Source organism: Mandrillus leucophaeus, unplaced genomic scaffold (genome assembly GCF_000951045.1).
Source record: "Mandrillus leucophaeus isolate KB7577 unplaced genomic scaffold, Mleu.le_1.0 Scaffold595, whole genome shotgun sequence".
Lineage (NCBI taxonomy): Eukaryota > Metazoa > Chordata > Mammalia > Primates > Cercopithecidae > Mandrillus > Mandrillus leucophaeus.
Genome location: NW_012106419.1, coordinates 1,256,091 through 1,274,817, shown reverse-complemented (window position 1 = coordinate 1,274,817; position 18,727 = coordinate 1,256,091). Strand labels below are relative to the sequence as shown.

At 49.8% G+C, this 18,727-nt stretch overlaps 1 protein-coding gene across 1 annotated transcript in view; it reads left to right on the top strand.

Annotated features, from left to right (window-relative positions):
* SLC22A14 (solute carrier family 22, member 14) overlaps positions 1 to 12,134 on the top strand; it is a 39,556-nt gene extending 27,422 nt beyond the window's left edge. Inside the window, exons 3-11 of the mRNA XM_011999493.1 lie at positions 803 to 906; positions 1,121 to 1,275; positions 2,519 to 2,687; positions 6,537 to 6,657; positions 6,926 to 7,017; positions 7,287 to 7,501; positions 9,118 to 9,271; positions 9,882 to 10,082; positions 11,744 to 12,134. Of these exons, the coding sequence (XP_011854883.1) occupies positions 803 to 906; positions 1,121 to 1,275; positions 2,519 to 2,687; positions 6,537 to 6,657; positions 6,926 to 7,017; positions 7,287 to 7,501; positions 9,118 to 9,271; positions 9,882 to 10,082; positions 11,744 to 11,888 (1,356 nt within the window). The 3' untranslated portion in view covers positions 11,889 to 12,134. The remainder of the gene's footprint in view (positions 1 to 802; positions 907 to 1,120; positions 1,276 to 2,518; positions 2,688 to 6,536; positions 6,658 to 6,925; positions 7,018 to 7,286; positions 7,502 to 9,117; positions 9,272 to 9,881; positions 10,083 to 11,743) is intronic.
* The last annotated feature ends 6,593 nt before the right edge of the window (positions 12,135 to 18,727 follow it).

The window sequence follows — 18,727 nt, the reverse complement described above, 5'->3', positions numbered from 1 at the left end:
CAAAGAGATGTCAGAGAGGTGGTCAGAACACCAGGAGGAAGAGTGTTGAAGGCCGAGGGTTTAAGGACAAGGGAAGGGTCAGTGTTGAAGGCAAGCTGTCTCTTATACACATCTAGATTTCCCTACAGGCTCAGAGTTGTGCCTCCCACCCTCACTGAACAGGTGGGGAAACCGAGGCTCAGAGATGGGAAGCCATTGGCCTGAAGTCACCCTGCAGAGGCAGGGCCTGGGCAGAAAATTAGGATTCCTGTTGCCCAGTGCTGGCCCTGCCTATCTGTAGAGTACATTTGGGGTAGAGATGGGTACTGCACGGCAGGGTTTCCTTCCATCTGTCCAAGAAATCGCTCCTGTAGTTGTGGCTCTGACCTTAGAACTCATAAAAAGTAGGGCTCAGGGAAAGAAGCAGCTTTGAGGCATCTCTTACGGGGCTTCCCAACCCGAGCTGCAATCTAGGCCCTTTATAACACAGACCACACTAGCATGAATCTGCAGGATGGGCCTGGCATCTGCCTTTGGGAAAGGGTCTGCACTGATTCCTGCCCTTGCTCAGTTACCCCCTGCCCCCGCCACACATCTTGGCCTGTGCCTCTTGTCACTCTCTCCAGGCCCAGCTCTCAGGGTGGAGCAGGTGCTGGAGGGGTTGCAGAGGTAGCAGAGCAGAGGCAACAGCTGAGGCACGCCGCACACAGTTACCTGCCCCTACCCCAGGTCTCCTTGGCCTATAGGTCCCACCCTGGGATGAGGCTCAGTCTCTGGACCCAAAGGTGGGCACCCATGACCAATCCCTGTGCCTGACCCACAGTTTGACTTGGTATGTGACGCGGAGACGAAGAAGGACACTGCACATATCATGTTCATGGCAGGAATCCTGATAGGCTCTCTCATCTTCGGGCTCATAACTGACAAGTGAGTCCGCAGGAGGTTCTGCTGGCCCCCGAGCCATCCCACCTCCTCCTCATGGGCATTCAGGGTTGGAGTGTGTCAGGCTGAGGGAGGTGAGGATAAGGGTTCTCCAGGGACCCATGGATGGCTCAGGGCCTGGCCCAGGTATATCAGGCTGGAGCCAGCCAGGGACAGGGAGATCCGTGCGCTTGGTGCAGCCTCCCTTTGACGCCTGTAGGATGGGCCGCTACCCTGCCATCCTGCTGTCACTGCTGGGGCTGATCATCTTCGGCTTTGGGACAGCCTTCGTGAACAGCTTTCACCTGTATTTGTTATTTCGCTTTGGCATCTCGCAGTCAGTGGTGGGCTACTCCATCAGCAGCATTTCTTTGGGTGAGACTGGGCCTCAATGGGGCAGGGCGGGGTGGCACAGGGACATGGTGGCATAGGCGGGTGACAAGGGGAAGTAGTGGCAGGGGGCGTGACGTCATAGCCAGATGGCAAGGGGGCGTGGCATGGCTGCAAGAGGGCGTGGCAGGTGTGTGGTGGCGTGGGCACCTGCTGGGAGCCCACAGGACACAGAGTCAGGGGCCTAATTGGACAGGCAGAAGGGGAAAGGATCTCCATTCCTGGCTGCCTGGAGATGCCAGAGAATCAGTACTCTGACTGCTCTTCCACCTTCATCTCCTTCCTAACTCCCTCATACCCCACATCTTCCACCGCACACTCCTTGCATACCCCCAAGCCCCATGTGTTACATTTACTGAGACCTTAAGAAAGGCCATGCAAAAAATAAAAAAGAAGAAGAAGAAGGAGGAGAAGGAGGAGGAGGAGGAGGAGAAGAAGAAGAAGAAGGAAAGAAGAAAGAAGAAGAAAAGAAAAAAGGAGCAGGAGGAGGAGGTGGAGGAGGAGGAGAAGAAGAAAGAGAAGGAGAAGAAGAAGAAAGAACCAGATAGCTGCTAAGAAGAGCCAGGCAGCTGCTAAGCCCTTTATATGCATTGTCTCATTTCCTCCTGATGCGACTCTCTTCAGCAGGCAGTATTCTATTACTCCTTCAGCTGAGGAGGACTCTTGAGCCTCAGGGAAGTTAACCAACTTGCACAGGGTCACACAGCAACTAAGTGAAGAAGCTGGGACTTCAACCCAGGCCTATGAGATACTAAAGCACGCAGTGCAGCCTTATAGCTGCAGCTGCCTAGTTGCTCGGGGTTTCCTGGCAGGAGAACCTCTTCTCATTGGGATCCTTAGGCCTAGGTGGCCAAAGCACGAATACACTCAGAACAAAGACAAGGACAGTGGTTCCTTCCCTGACCATGTGTCAGGCCACGTGTCTGGTATTGTGTCTTTTCTATGAGAGGCACATGGTCAGACAGCGGGTGTACAGAGGGAGCAGCCAGGTGGAGTGGGAAGGAAGCTGTGTGTATGATTAGGAGACAAGGGTGTGCCCTGGTGGGAACAGAAGTGCTGTACCAGGCTCTGAGGGGCTGTCTCTGGACCCAGTGCAGAGACAAGCAGAAGCAGCTTTGCCTGATCTCAACTGTCCAGAGAAGGTGGGGATACCCAGGAAGGCTGAATGCAAGGGCAGCCCTGGGGACCCTGAAGTGACCATGGTTTTGTCCTCTTGGCTTCTGCACAGCCACTGAGTGGTTAGTGGGCGAGCACCGGGCCCACGCCATTATCCTGGAACACTGCTTTTTCGCTGTTGGGGCCATGTTGCTGACGGGGATCGCCTACAGTCTTCCCCACTGGCGGCTGCTGTTTCTGGTGGGTGGGGTACTTGCGGTCCCCCTCATCTCCTATATCTGGTGAGCAAGCGAGTACAGGGCATGTACAGGGCTGGGTCTGATGGGCTGGATGTCGATGAGAGTGGAGGGTCCTTGAAACTGTGGGAATGGGTGGGATTTCCCCTGGGAGAAAGTGCCTGTGGATGGGATGAGATAGGAAGGCACCAAGGGCAGAGCCTCTGAACCTCAGCATTAATCTCCTCCCCGACCCAGAGAAGACCCTCAAAGAGATGTCAGAGAGGTGGTCAGAACACCAGGAGGAAGAGTGTTGAAGGCCGAGGGTTTAAGGACAAGGGAAGGGTCAGTGTTGAAGGCAAGAGGGGTGAGGCTGGGAAAGGGTCTGCCAGCCTTGGTGACCTTCTTCAGGTGGCTTCACTGCAGTGGCAGAGGGTTAAGGAGTGACTAGGAGCAGAAGAAATTCAGCCAGGAGATGACTTTCATAGAAAAAGGGAGAAAGGGATGATTTACATGGGCAACTAAGAGTCAGGGAAGAGTATCAGATGTTTTGAATGTAGGGGAGTCACAGGCAGGAACCTAAGAGATTGAGGCTGGGAGAGGACAACTGATGGGGCAAAACTTGGAGGAATAAGGGTTGAGAACAAAAGTGAGATGCCACAGCTAACCTTGGGCAGATGGGGAAAAGAGAGGGACAAAAGAGAAGGCCGAGAGGGAGGTGAGAAGAAGCTGAAAGAACTCACGTGCGAAGGGTTAGGCAGTTCTGCATGAAACAATGATCATATTTAATCTTGACATTATTATATTTAATCTTGACCCCTCTAGAAGAAGTATGCTACTCCCATGTCATGGGAGGTGGGGAGGAGGGAGAACTGAGGCTTCTGAGGGTGGAAATAACTTGTCCAACATCACACAGCTAGAAAGTGGGGCACCTGGGATTTGAACTCAGGGGCCGTCTCCAAAGCCCCTGCATTTTAACTGTACCATGTGTAGTAAGGATGATAAAGGATGGGGTTAACAGCATGGGAGCTGGAAGCAGTGGCTCATGCCTGTAATCCCAACACTTTGGGAGGCTGAGGTGGGAGGAGCGCTTGAGGCTAGGAGTTTGAGACCAGCCTGGGCAACACAGCAAGACCCTGCCTCTACACAAAATTTTAAAATTAGCCAGACCTGGTGGCACACACTTGTAGTCCCAGCTACTTGGGAGACTGAGGTGGAGGATCACTTGAGCCCAGGAGATCATGGCTGCAGTGAGTTATGATTGCATCACTGCACTCCAGCCTGGGCAGAAGAGTGAGACCCTGTTTAAAAAAAAAACATTCAGTCCAGTTCAATTAAAAACTTTAATCTTATATCAGATTCACAGCTTTTTCTTGGCTCCTCGCTCAGGATAGTGGCCAAGGATGATGAGGTCTGTTCTGACCTATTGTTCTTCTTCCTATCTCCTCGTTCTGATTTTCCAGGTTCTAGGCATGGGATAGGGACATCAGATAAAATAGACCAAAGACTGACATGGCAGGGGCTATTATAGTCTCTCAGGGTCCTCTGTAGGGTAGATATTCAAATGCCATCACTCTTGGGTCCATTCGTGGGTCTTCTGAGCACTGGAATTTCCTAATGCTCCCAGTGCTCTGTTTGTGACCTCCCTCAGCTCCTGTCCCTGGCAGTTCACCCCACAGCCTCTTTGTGTAGAGGTCTCCTCATCCCAGCACATGGGGTGCCTTTAAGACAGCAGGGTCCACTTGGCCAAAAAACCCCACTGTTCCCCAGCCTCCACCCTGTTGTGGTGGGCGGCTCCATTCAACCTTCTGCCTTCATTATACCCAGATGAGAGATGGGCATCATTCTCTGGGTTTATGTAGGCCCTCAAACTCCAGGTGACACATATTAACTCTCCTATAATCTCTCTTACTGTCTGGAATACCAGCGCAAGCCCCCATGTTTCTGAATTAGCAAGTTCCAGCCAAAGTGGGATGGTAGATGTCCTTTTTAAAAGGCAGTCCCCTCATCTATCTAAGGAGTTCTCTTGAACTCCCCTTTGCCTAGCTTGAGTAGATGAGAGCTGTATGGGGAGTGAGGAGGAGAGATTCAAGACCCTGTCCCTTCCATGAACTGGATTTCCAGCCTCTATTGGTAGGCTGTTAGCAATGAGCACCAATGTGCTATGGGTGCTCAAGGTCCCTCTTTTGACATAGTTATGTCCCCTAGGCTTTGGCACTCTGGGCCTGTGATAGGAGGGGCAGTACCAATGATTTCTAATGTATCTTTGGGGTTATTCTTTTAGTGTCTCCATGGTTAGTTCTGCTGATTTGTACTAGCCTCCTTACCAAACAGTAGCTTGGCCACATCTTTGGTGTTTTCTCCCAAACACACTTTGTTATTCATGGAAAATGAATAAACAACATGGCTAACATGAGCATTTGACAAATCTTTAAGTTCTGCTTCCCTTTTAATTATAAATTCTAATTTGTTTCTTTCTTCTCACATTTTACTGTAAGTAGTCAAGAGAAGCCATACCGCACCTTCAGCACTTTGCTTAGAGACTTCTTCCACCAAATGTCCTATTTCATCACTTACGAGTTCCTTCTTTCACAAACACTAGGGCATGAATACAGTTCAGCCAAGTTCTTTGCCGTTTTGTAGCAAGGATTGCCATTTCTCCAGTTTCTAATAGTTCCTCATTTGCATCTGAGACCTCATCAGAATATCTTTATTGTCCATATTTATGTCAACATTCTGTTCATGACCTCTTCAGTGCATTTGTTACATCTCTCCCATCGTGTCCTCCCTCCCATTCTGTTTGTCCTTGAGAGTTGGTATCCTTTTTTTGTTCCTGTTTTTTCAGTGGACATGAGGCCAATCCCCCATCTTTTTGAAGAAGTCTCAGTTTAATGACTTTCTTTAGGAGAGTTCCACAGCCTTAGAGTGGAAAATGATGACTGATTGCTGAACCCTGGTGGGAGAGAGGAGGAGCAGGGCAGGTATAAGGAATGAAGTTGTCTCTAGTGTCTTGAGTGTGTGTTTATGGCAACCAGCCAGAATCGTGGTCAGGGAGGGAGTGGTGGTGTAAGAAATCAGCAGGCATAGTTTTATCAAAAAGTTATACCACCTTAGGGGACTGAGGCTGTACCAGTCCCCAAGTACATAGCTCTGCCTGTGTGCTCTTGGGCAAGCCTTTACTCCTCAAGCCTGGGAGTAAAATGTGGATAATCATACTAGGTCCAGGTTTGGATGAAGATTAAACAAGACTATATATACAAGGGCACTGAGCACCATTTTTCACACATAAGTGCTTTTTATGCCAATCTGTGTGGATTCTGACAGCCTGAGAGGATGGGAAAAAACAGAGAGGACTTATTCTGAGGTCAAAGGCAATAGAGATGTGGCAGGGGAGAGACGGGACAGAGTAGAGACCTTCACTCACCCCTCCATTCACCCAGGCAGAGTGCTGGGCACTGGGGTCAGACCCAGGATCCTGCCTCCTCACACTCCTCAGGCTGTTGGGGAGACAGGGAACAGGAGAAATTCCACCTAAAAGCATGGGAGCTCTACAAGAGGCTGTGGCATGGAGGTCGGAGCCCTCAGTGTGCCTGAGCAGATAGGGATGGCCCCCCTAGAGAGAAAAGGAGAGAGCTCTCGGTGATAACCGAGGGCAAATCAAGGAGGCTGGAGACAGAGGCAGCCAGTGGTCAGGGTGTCACTTAGCAGCGGTGGAGGCCATTTGAGGCTTAGACAGGGGAAGGGCTGACTGCCGGGGAGGAGCAGAGGGCTCAAGGTCAGTGGTGGCCTTCAAGGCCCTGACATCTGAATCACCTCATGCTGGCACAGGATGGCCACAGATGAGGCCACGAGAGGGCCAGCAGGGGTCTCTGGGCATCATAGAACAATGAGATAAGAGAGGGGCTGGCCACGCAGGATTCTCCCGGAGTCCCCACGGTGGCTGATGATGAAAGGGAAGGTGAAGGAGGCCAAGCAGATGCTGTGCTACGCTGCAAGTGTGAACAAGAAGACCATTCCTTCAAATCTGCTGGACGAGGTAAAGGGCTTCCAGCCAGGAGTGGGGCCGGAGCAATGGGCTGTGGAAGGGCCCCTTCCCTCCTCATCCCTTCAGGTGGGACATTGGTTCAGAGGGTGCCCCCAGTCCACTGCTTAAGGACAATGGTGACAGCAAAATTGAACCCTGCCAGGGAAGGCCAGACGCCAGCTGGCACTTTCAGGGACAGGCAGGCCTTGTGGGTGCTGTGGGGCTGGGGAGCAAGCTGGGGTCTTGGCTCTGCCTCTGACTGGTTCTGCTTGTTCTGTAGCTGCCCAGAAAGAAGGTGACTCAGGCCTCTGTCCTGGACTTCTGTAAGAATAGGCAGCTCTGCAAGGTGATCTTGGTGATGAGCTGCGTGTGGTGAGTATCCAGGGCCCGCTGGCAGGGACTGCAAACAGGTGCGCAGGCTGGAAACTTTAGGGAGAGGATGGGAATGGTCAGGCTGCAGGGAGGGCAGCCCAAGGACACAGATCACAGGTCTCTGTGCTTATTTCTCTCCTCCGTTCCTACCCTGACCCTTGCTGCTCTGCCTCTGTCTTTATTCCCGGCTCCATGTATGTGTGTGTGTGTGTGTGTGTGTGTGTGTGTGTGTGTGTATGCACGCGCACATGCCTCCTGGCTTCATCCAGGTTTACCGTCAGTTACACCTATTTTACGTTGAGCCTGAGAATGAGAGAGCTGGGCGTGAGCGTCCACTTCAGACATGTGGTCCCCAGCATCATGGAGGTGTCTGCCCGGCTGTGCTGCATCTTTCTCCTCCAGCAGATTGGGAGGAAGTGGAGCCTGGCTGTGACTCTCCTCCAAACCATCATCTGGTGCTTGCTTCTCCTTTTCCTCCCTGAAGGTACAGCTCATCCTTCCCCCGTGGGTTGCCCACCGCCTTCCTGCTTCTCAAAACCCCTCCCCACTGCCGCCCGCCCTGGCCAGCCACCTAGACACCCTGGGAATCAGCCTCCTGCACCTATAGCCCACCCACCCCACAGAGGCCCCAGCACCTCCAGTCCCTGGAGCACTGCCCTTCCTGGGTGGGGTCTCCCAGACAGGGCGCCCACACTCTCTCGGAGGCCTGAGGAAGGAGGATGTACTTTCCAGGGGACAGCAGGCAGCAGCCTTCTTCCACCAGATTCCAATCCACCTTAGAAGTAGGTCTAATGGTTACATGTGAATAGATGATGGCAAAAATATTCCTTCAACCGCTGCCCAGGCCCACCTGTCATCTGTAGCCCCTTTGACTGGGAAGTGCCTGTTGTTCTCTGTAGCTGCACCAGGAATAACCTGCCCACTGAAAATTGAGTGTCATGTGGGGCTCAGCACTCAGGAACAGCTCTTGTATGGAGGCCCCTCCTTTCCAGAGGGGCTGAGTGCTGCATTCCTGCGGGCTTAGCACTAGAAAAGGAAACAGGAAGGGCTGGTGTTATCTTCAGAATCTCAAAGAGCCCTAAGCAGTGGATACGCCACAGGTCCTAGAGCTGGAGCGATCTGTGCAGCACACGCACTTAGAATGACTGCCTGCGGAGCCTTTTCACAGTCCAGCGAGGGCAGTGGGGGCTAGATCCGGGCCTGCTGGAGGGGTTCCCTCCCTTTCTCCAGGGTTGGAATTGTGTGTGCCTGGATTAGGACCTTTCCACTCCCAGATGCTGGCAGTGTAGATTGGGTAACACAAAATGTGGAAACAAATTTATTATTGAATGTTTATTGCCTGGTGGTTTTTAAAAAAGCGGGTCTACGCTGAGTCAAGCAGAAATATGTAAACTCAGAAGTTTGAGAGAAACTAGGAATGGACTCCCCAGTAGATAAAACTGGATCTCTGATTTCATCCCAGAGACAAGAAAAGCCAGGACTGGAATGGGAGTGAGGCTGGGGCAGGGTCCTGCAGAGGCTGACAGGCAGGCAGGCAGGGGCTGAAGCCCCCAGCTTCACCAGGTCTGAGGAATGGGCTTTCTCCAGTTTCCCCTTCATTGTGCCTGTCTAGCTGGCCAGAAAACATCCTGGAATGTTTGGGACCTATCCCAGCCATTCAGGCCCCAGGAACCAAATACCCTCTTACTCTGAGCACGTTGCAGAGCCCTGGTGGTACAGCCCTGAGCAGGGGTCCCAACCCAGAGGACACAGGCCTGGCCCTGAGTGGATCCCCAGTGGGGTGAGGAAGCTGCAGTTGGGTGAGGAGGTGGAACGAAGACACAGTCTTGGAGGCAGAGATGGGGGTGTTGGGTGTAGCATGGGAGACAGTGGCCTGAGAGGCCATGGGGGTCCCAGGGGACCTCCCCACCCCTGCTGATCAACTCTGCACTGCACATGTCCTGCCTTCTGGACTGACTGGGCCTCTGACAGCTTGCCCCTCCTCTGATGGAATGCCTGAGCCTGCTGGCCAACTGGGCAGGTGGTAGGGAAGGCTGCTCAGATGCCTTCTAGGAGGGGTCAAGGGAGAGCTGATGGGCGGGCCTCCTTCACCTGCCCCAGGGGAGGATGGCCTCAGACTCAGCTGGCCACGTTGTCCGGCCACAGGGCTGAAATCCATGACGATCTTGGTGCTCACACTTGGAGAGTTCAGCCTGGCCGCCACTGTCACTGTGTTCTTCCTCTACACCGCCGAGCTCCTCCCCACTGTGCTCAGGTATGGGGTCTGGTGGGTGAGGGGGCCATGGTGGCATGAGCAGGGACTGACAATGACAAGATTAATGCAGCAAGTAAGACAAGCATTCACCTGGTGACAAGCACTGTGCTAAACAGTTTACATAAGTGATCTCATTTAAACACCCCAGAAAATCCCCTAAATGCCATCGCTAACCCTATTTCAGATGCAAGACCAGATAGATGAAGGCACTCGATTAAGGGCAGACAGAGCAAGCAGCAGAGCTGGGATTTGGACCCAGGCAGCCTGACTCCAGCCCCTGCCTTGCACTCACTGCCTGCAAAGTGTTTGGGCCACTCAGAGGCTCAGATCCTTCCCTGAGGTTGGTGATGGGAGCACTATCTTCCTGCCTGGCTGGCATCACTGCCTGCGTCCTCTCCCTGCACTTCCACACAATGCTGCATGGTTTCTGCCTCTCCCCCTCCTCATCTCCCTTGAAGAGGCCCAGAAGAAATTATTGTCTGCTTGGAATCACACAGTGAGGACGGGACAGGGTGGAGACTGGAGGGTGTGGGGTTTCATGTAGCTGCTGGCCTGGCCCAGCCTCTGAACCCGACAGACCTCTCAGAGGAGCTCTCACCTCCACTTTCAGGGCGACAGGTCTGGGGCTGGTGTTTCTGGCCTCGGCGACTGGAGCCATCTTGTCCTTGACAATCATCAACCAGACCCCCTCCTTCCTGCCCATCTTTCTCTGCTGCGCCTTAGCCATCGTGGCCTTTTCCCTCTCCTTCCTGCTACCGGAAACGCGAGATCAGCCCCTCTTCGACAGCCTGGACCACTCCCCACAGATGAGGTAGGTGTGGGAGCCTCCTGGGCTGTGCCAGCACGGGGCCTGGCTCTGAAGCCTTGGTACAGAGAGCATGTGGGGCGTTGTCCATCCCCGCTCCTCTGCCAGAGAGCCTGTGGCCTGAAGGCTGCCATGTCTGCAGCAGTCTCCCTTCTCCTCTGGCTGCTGCTGCCTACCTACTCCCACCCAGCCTCTGCCAGCTCCCATCTTGCTGCCCTTCCTGACCCGGGCTGGGCCGTGTCTTCTCCTTTCCTTGCCCCTGCCTGCGTGTCTGGATGGGGGCATTGTTTTTGGGCATACCCTCCAGGGCCACTCCTGCCAGAGGCTCCCTCCCCTCCCAGGGACAGAGGACTGGCTTGGAACCAACTCTGAGTACATCTCTTTTCCTGTCTGAACTCCTAGTTCCTCATAAAAAACCCAGTCTTGATGAAGGACTCTGGCCTCTTGGCCCCAGCAGCCCAGGACCCCATTTGGGAACTGGGCTCCACCCAACACCTCCGTGGGCACTTCTGGCCTCTGATCTCCCAAGTGTCCCCTGGAAAAGACTTGTCATGATTGGCAGAACCATCCCTTCTGGGATTTGAGCCAATGAACATGTTCTCCCTGGACCTGAGGGGACCCGAGCAGCAGTATGGAGCAGAAGTTGCCGGGGCCCTAGAGTGTCCTCTGCTCTGTGCCACAGGAGTCACTGCCTCTGGGCTTTCTCTGCCCTCCTCCCTACCATCTTCCTCCTGCCCTCCCGCCCTGCTCTCATTCGAATCACACATGCTAGGCACTGTGCCAGGGCTTGACTGTCAAAGGTCAGAGGTCAGCACTCCCCACCCTTGAGAAAGCCATAGCTTATGTGAAGACAGATTATGCAAACAGCTACTGCTAGCGGACTCTGACAGTGGGATGTACAGGATCTATAGGAACCTAACAAGGGAAGAATGTTCATTTGGGGAGTCGGGGAAAATGTCACAGTGACATCTGAGTAGGGCTTTGAAGGATGGATAGAAACTTGCCCCACCATAGAGAGAGGAAGTTCAGCGCTGCACAGGGAGAGCAGATAGTGGTTATGGGCACAGGTTCCCTGTGCCACAACCTCCTAGTGTGTGCGTGGAGAAGTTACCTCATACCTCTGAGACTCAGTTTCTTCATTTGCAAAGTGGAATGAGAACAGAGTAATAACAATAGCTAAGATGTATTGAACATTTGCTATGTGTTAGACCCTGTTCTATACATACCTTATCTCTCTCTATCCTTAAAACAATCAAATGCAAGGTAGGTCCTATCACTATCCCCATTTTACAGATGAGAGCACTGGGGCACAGAGAGGTAAGGCCATGTAGCCCAGCCATCCCGCATGGGTTTTTTTGAGAGGATTAAACCTACATAAAGCAGCTGGCACAGGGTCTGGCATGTGGCAAGTGCTCAGTAAATGCTAGCAGTGAAGATGGTGGACCAACTTCAAAGACACAGGAAAGAGAAGGGTCTCGCGAGAGTTGGGAGCTGGAGCACACCTGATTCTGGAGGCTCCTGGCAAAGCTCCACTGGGGACCTGCCGGAGTGAGAAAGGCTCACCTCTTGGGAACGCAGGGTTGGGTGCTGCTGAAGGCACAAGCCGCTGCTTTTCTCAGCTTCTGGAAAGATGTGGCCCTGGACTTATCCTCTTATGGCTCTTTCAGGAATAAGGTTAAGGACATGACGCCTGAGGATACGTCATCTGATGATATGTCATCTGATGATATGTCTGAAGAAGCGGCCAAGAACGTCATTCTCAATGCCCAGATCCTGAGATTGGCCCCATACCCTGTCTCCAAACCTGCCTAGGATCAATAAAGAGGAAGCAAACATCCAGGCTCCCCGAGGCCCAGGCCCCCAGACCATCTTGGGTTGGAATTGAGTGGCCAAGTATGGGGTCGTGGATTCCAGGCCACAGATTCCAGGCCCAGTTCAGTCTGTGGGGCAGGATCAGTCCTGCTCCCGGACCAGCACTTGACATTAAAAAAAAATGGCCGCCCTTCTGCGGGAGCCCTGCTGTGATTCATTCCAATAAAGGTACAATGTTGGTCTTGAGATGGCTGGGTCAAAGTTGGCCATGTGTGGAGAGTGCAGAGGCCCTTGGCCTGGAGAAGGATGGGTTAGACAGACTCCTTAGTGTCTTTGTCTAATCACTCAGGGACAGTAAGGAGCTCTCTGGATGGGGGCAGGGGAGTGGGGAGGGCAATGTCAATGAGGGAGGTGGAGCGAGGGCAAGACTGTGTCTGCACACCAACCACACCTGCTAGTCCACGCATCCGCTAGCATGGCGGGTTTCCACCTGAAGCACAGGCTGAGGACAGATTTCAAAGCTCCATTTTATGCACTAGTCAGGGCAGGGATGGAATGTAAAGGAACAATGAGAACTTCTCTCATTTGTCCCATTGTACAGGGCTTTCTCACCATCTTTTCACTGATGCTACAAATAAGCATGGCCTTGGGAATTACCCAAATCAGTCCACATCCCTGGGGATGCTTTCCTGATGGCTCCATCCTAGCTGACCTCTGGCCTCCACCACTCTGAGGATAAACCCCCATACCCCAGCTCACATCCTAACTGCCCTGCAGGTGATTCTGCCCTTCCCAGCTGGCATGGGGGCTCTGCCAGGCAGGGCCCAGGACTCCTCAACCAGACTGTGAAGTCCTTGGGTCAGGCCCTCGGCACTACCTCCTCTCTCCCTGGGAGAGGAGGAGTCGGGGCCTGTCTTACCTCCTCCATGCTTGCCTAGTTTATTGGAAGATCATGGGCTTGCAGAGAATAGCTCTGGTTCGACTCCTTGTTGCCTCTGAGGGAGGAAGACAGATAAGCATGTCAGTTCTCATGGAGCCAGGGCAGCAAGGCCATGGATCTCCCAGGCAGATTGGAGTCCGGCGAAGCAGGGAGTGGCCTCCAGCATTTCTGGCACTCTGGCCCAGCACACTGCTTTGCGCATGTGCTCCCAAGCTTTGGGGCACCAAGAAGCTGGTGTCCATGCCTTTCCCTTTCAGTGTCATTTTCTGAGCCTACTGTTCTTAACTGGGTTTCCTAGTATGGTCTCCAAAGTGGGGTTTGAAGGGCCCGGAAAGGGATCTCGTGAAGTATCTGTCCATAGGACCACAGGATGCTGGAGAAGTCTGTGTTGCTCTTTCTGGCAGAGGCCTGTGTGTGAGCTGTGATGCCAACATATAAGCCTTATTTAAACACCTCTCCTCAAGTTACTTTGCCAGGAATCACCTAGTGCCATAAGGGACAGGAGGAAGACAGGGGTCAGGACAGAAAACTGATGGGGCAATGTGGGTGTGAAGGAGCTGGTTGTACAGGCTGTGGCTGTCAGCAAGACCAACTGCACTCCTACACGCTTTCAATTTTTCTTAGGTGGCCAAGGCTTGTCAGTCAGTTCCAGATAGGACCTATCTAGTTGTTTACTGAATCAATGGCTATTACTATTATTATTATTATTATTATTATTATTATTTTGAGACAGAGCCTCTCTCTGTTCCCCAGGCTGGAATGCAGTGACTGGATCTTGGCTCACTGCAAGCTCCGCCTCCTGGGTTCACACCATTCTCCTGCCTCAGCCTCCCATGTAGCTGGGACCACAGGCGCCCACCACCACGCCCAGCTAATTTTTTGTATTTTTAGTAGAGATGGGGTTTCACCGTGTTAGCCAGGATGGTCTCGATCGCCTGACCTCGTAATCTACCCATCTCAGCCTCCCAAAGTGCTGGGATTACAGGCGTGAGCCACCGCACCCAGCCTGGCTAATATTATTTAGAGTTTGACATTACGTATTTTATTGGACTAGACCCATGCTGTCCCATACAGCAGCCACTAACCAGACGTAGGTATTGAGGGCTTAAAATGTGCCTAGTCTGGGAGGCCAAGGTGGGTGGATCACCTGCAGTTGGGAGCCCGAGACCAGCCTGGCCAACATGGTGAAACCCCCTCTCTACTAAAAATACAAGAATTAGCCAGGCGTGGTGGGCGCCTGTAGTCCCAGCTACTCGGGAGGCTGAGGCAGCAGAATCACTTGAACCCTGGAGGCGGAGCTTGAGGTGAGCCAAGATCGTGCCATTGCACTCCAGCCTTGAGCGAGGCTCTGTCTCAAAACAAACAACAACAACAAATGTTGCTAGTCTGATTTGAGATGTGCTGTAACTGTGAAAAACACATTGGATTTCAAAGGCTTAGTACAATATAAAACATAAAACATCTCAATATTTTTCAATATATCTCAATAATATAGATCATATGTAAAAATGGCAGCATTTTGGATATATTGAGCAAATAAAACATTAAAATTAATTTCACCTGTTCTTATTTATCTATTTTAATTTTACTTTAAGTTCTGGGATACATGTGCCAAAGGTGCAGGCTTGTTACATAGGTATACATGTGCCATGGTGGTTTGCTGCACCCATCAACCCGTCATGTAGGTTTTAAGCCCCACATGCATTAGGTATTTGTCTTAATGCTCTCCTTCCTCTTTCCTCCCATCCCCTGACTGGCCCTAGTGTGTGATGTTCCCCTTTCTTTGTCTATGTGTTCTCATTGTTCAACTCCCACTTATGAGTGAATACATTATTATTATTATTATTTTGATAATACGCGGTGTTTGGTTTTCTGTTCCTTGTGTTAGTTTGCAAGGATGATGGTCTCCAGCTTCATCCATTTCCCTGCAAACGACATGAGCTAATTCTTTTTTATGACTGCATAGTATTCCATGGTGTATATGAACTGCACCTATTCTTAAAAATGTTTTGAAATGTGACTACCAAAAATTTTAAAACTATACATGACTTGCTTCTGTGTCTCACATTATAGTTCTATTACATAGTACTAGACTAGAACATTCCTTTTGTTGGTCTCACACATCATTCTTATCACACAGGTACCTTGGTGTAATGACTAAAATTAAATGCCAAAATTGTATGAAATTGTCTGCTGTCAATAAATTCTCTTTCTCACACATGTGATATTTTTATGATACAATAGACAGTCTCGACATGTCGGCAGGGGCCTCCCTGTGTGCAGAAAGAGAGAGAGAGAGGTCAGTAATCTTGCAGCTTGTGATGGTACCTGTGGATGCCTGTGAACTGTGAATTCTGGAGCTCTAATTTCCTGGTCACTGACTACTTGCCTTTGTGGAATTCTCACCTGCTTCTTTGAGCTGTTTGTATATTTCTACCATTGTTCAAGCACTGGCCTAAATGTGGCAGCAGCCTCTTGTCCTAGGTTATCCCCTTTCATCCCCATCCTTGACATGGGATGCTGCTGACCATTTACCAAAGGCCTTGAGGTCATGTTGAGGGGATGCCTGGGGTGAGTGTGAAGCAGCTCGGTACAGGATGAGGCCCCCAGACCATGAGTAGAAAACTTAGCCCCCCATGAATGCAAGCCCCAAGTCCAGAAACAAACAGTTGTGAATCCTGTAAGGCCTTGGCAGAAGCAAACACTAAAGCAATCCACAACAAGGTTGCCACAGCAACTCAAGACTTACAGGGCTTCTAAGGAAGATGAATCTCAATGAAAATGAACTTGTAAGTAAAAATTACTGAGCACATGAAGAAATAAAATGGCATAAAAACAGAAGGAATACACTGGAGGGTTTGCCGTCAATGAACTAGTGGTGATAGTGCTGTTTCTGAAAAGACTTTGTTTAAAATGTTCAGAGATAAAGTCACATAACTCCTAAGACACAAACTTGGAAAAAGACACCCATAAATCCTAGAAATGAACACTATAGTGGCTGAATCAAAGAACACAATAGAGAAGTAAAATCAGAATAAGATACTGCCCAAGAGGGAGTGAGTTGCTCGATTCTTTTATTATTAAATATAACTCCCCTGTCTCTATTAATGCTTTTTGCCGTAAGTTTTATTTCACCTGACATTCTTACAGTAATTTTTTAAACTTTTTCATTGAAGAATAACACATGTAGAAGTACATAAATCATTTAATGTGTTTTTGTTTATTTGTTTTTAGAGACAGGGTCTCGCTCTCTTTCCCAAGCCGAAATACAGTGGTGCAATCATAGCTCACTGCATCCTCGATTTCTTGGGCTCAAGTGATCCTCCTGCCTCAGCCTCCCAAAGTGCTGAGATTACAGGTGTGAGCCACCATGCCCAGCCCTGTTTTTTTGAATATCACAAAGCACATACTGGGTACCCATTGCCCTTATCAAGAAACAGAAAATTATCAGCATCCCAAAGCTCCCTCCTTCCTCTCTCAGTCACCGTCTCCCCTTCCTTCAAGGTAATTACTCATTTCTAACAATATAGGTTACTTTTACTGGTTTTTGAACTTTATAAGAGCAGTCACAGTTTGAACTCTTGCTTCTTTCACTCAACTCTGAGATTCATCCATCATAGCTCACTGCAGCCTCAAACTCCTGGGCTCAAACAATCCTCCTGCTTCAGCCTCCAGAATAGTTGGGGCTGCAGGCACATGCCACCATATCTGGTTAATTAAAAAAAAAAAATTGGAGGCTGGGCACAATGGTTCACGCCTGTAATCCCAGCACTTTGGGAGGCTGAGGTGGCTGGATCACTTGACGTCAGCAGTTCAAGACCAGCTTGGCCAACATGGAGAAACCCCATCTCTACTAAACATACAAAAATTAGCCTGGCATGGTGATGCATGCCTGTAATCCCAGCTACCTGGGAGGCTGAGGTGAGAGGATGGCTTGAACCTGGGAGGCAGAGGTTGCAGTGAGCCGAGATGGTGCCACTACACCCCAGCTTGGGCGTCAGAGTGAAACTCCATCTCAATTTTTTTTTTTTTTTAGAGACAAGATCTTGCTATGTCACCCTAGCTGGTCTTGAACTCCTGATATCAAGTGATCTGGTCACTTCCATCTCCCAAGCAGCTGAGGTTACAGGTGCAAGCCACCATGCCCAGCAAGTCGTTTGTTTTTATGCTATGTTCTGTTGTATGAATGGGCCACAGGTTATTCATCCATATCCAAAGTGATAAACCTTTGGTGCTTTCCAAATGGTGAAAATGTACTATGATGAATAATGCCTGTATGAACCTTCTTGTAACTGTATCCTGGAGGACAGACACCCTGGTTTCTCTAGGGTTTTTACCTGGGAGCAAGAATGCTGAGTCAGAGAGAATACATCACTCAATTTTACTAGATACGCCAAGCCATTATCCAAAATGGTGTTTCAATGTACACTTTTAAAAAGCAGGGTAGAAGACTTCATGCATGTCACATCTTTGATAATACTTGATTTTTTTTCAGATGTAAGTTTTACACAATCTATGGCTGTGTAGTGATGTATCTTGAGTTTAAAATTGCATTTCCCCCCTTCCTAAGAAGGTTGAGAATTTTTTCATAAATGCATTGGCCACTTGGATTTTCTGTTTTGTGAAGTACCTAGTCAAGTCTTTCACCCATTTTTGTTTTTTGGATTTTGTTGTTGTTGTTGTTGTTGTTTTGAGATGGAGTCTTGCTCTGTCACCCAGTTTAGAGTACAGTGGTACGATCTTGGCAAACTGCAACCTCCACCTCCTGGGTTCAAGTGATCCTCCCACTTTAGCCTCCCAAGTGGCTGGGATCACAAGCATGCCACCACCACACTTGACTAATTTTTGTATTTTTAGTAGAGATGGGGTTTCACCATGTTGGCCAGGCTGGTCACAAATCCCTGGCCTCAGGTGATCTGCCCACACCGGTCTCCCAAAGTGCTGGGATTACAGGCATGAGCCACCATGCTTAGCCCCATTTTTGTATTGAGTTGTCTGTTCTTGTCCTTAGAGGTTCACTGGAGTGCCTTATGTATTCTTGCCATGAGTCCATTATTATCTTATCTGTTTTGCAAACATCTTGCCCTCCTTTGGCTTGCCTTTTCACCTAATTTTTTTTGCCTTTCATATTTACATATCTAATCTGCCTGAGACTGGTTTTTTTGTGTGCATGTATGATGTGAAGAAGGCTTTCATCTTCATTTTTTTTTTTATATGGATGCCTGATTTTTCCAGGATCCTTTATTGGAAAGATGGTCTTCCCCCCACTTGTCTCAGTGCCATCATAAATCAAGTGACTGTACATGTGGGTCTGGTTCTGGTTCTCTGTTCTGTTTCAGTCACCTGGCCATTCTTCTGTCAATACCGCACTTTCTTAAGGACTCTAGTGTGTTAATCTCTTGGTATCTAGCACAGCAAGTTCTCCCATGTTGTTTTTTCTTTAAGACAGTCTTGGCTTTTCTTGGCTCTTTGCATTTCCATTTAAATCTTAGAGTCAGCTTGTGAAGTTACACAACAACAAATAATGTGATGGAATTTTGATCAGAGTTGTGGTGACGCTAAAGGACAGTTTGCAATATTGAGTCTTCCAAACCAAGAACATGTTAAATCATCTCTACATTTGTTTGTCTTCTCCAAAGTCCATTGGTAAACTTTTAGTTTATAGTTTTCTCACTAGAGCCCTTGTATGTTTTTACTTATGTATGGGTGCCTTATAATTTTAAGCTTTTGTAAACACTGTCTTTTGTTTTTGTTTTCTTAATTTCATTTTCCATTAATTGCTGGTATTGAGAATTGTAATTTTGCATGTTGATTTTTATATCCACAGTCTTGTTAAATAGTGTCTCTTCCTTTCCAATGTTTGTCTTATATTTCTCTTCCTTGCTTTGCTATACTAGCT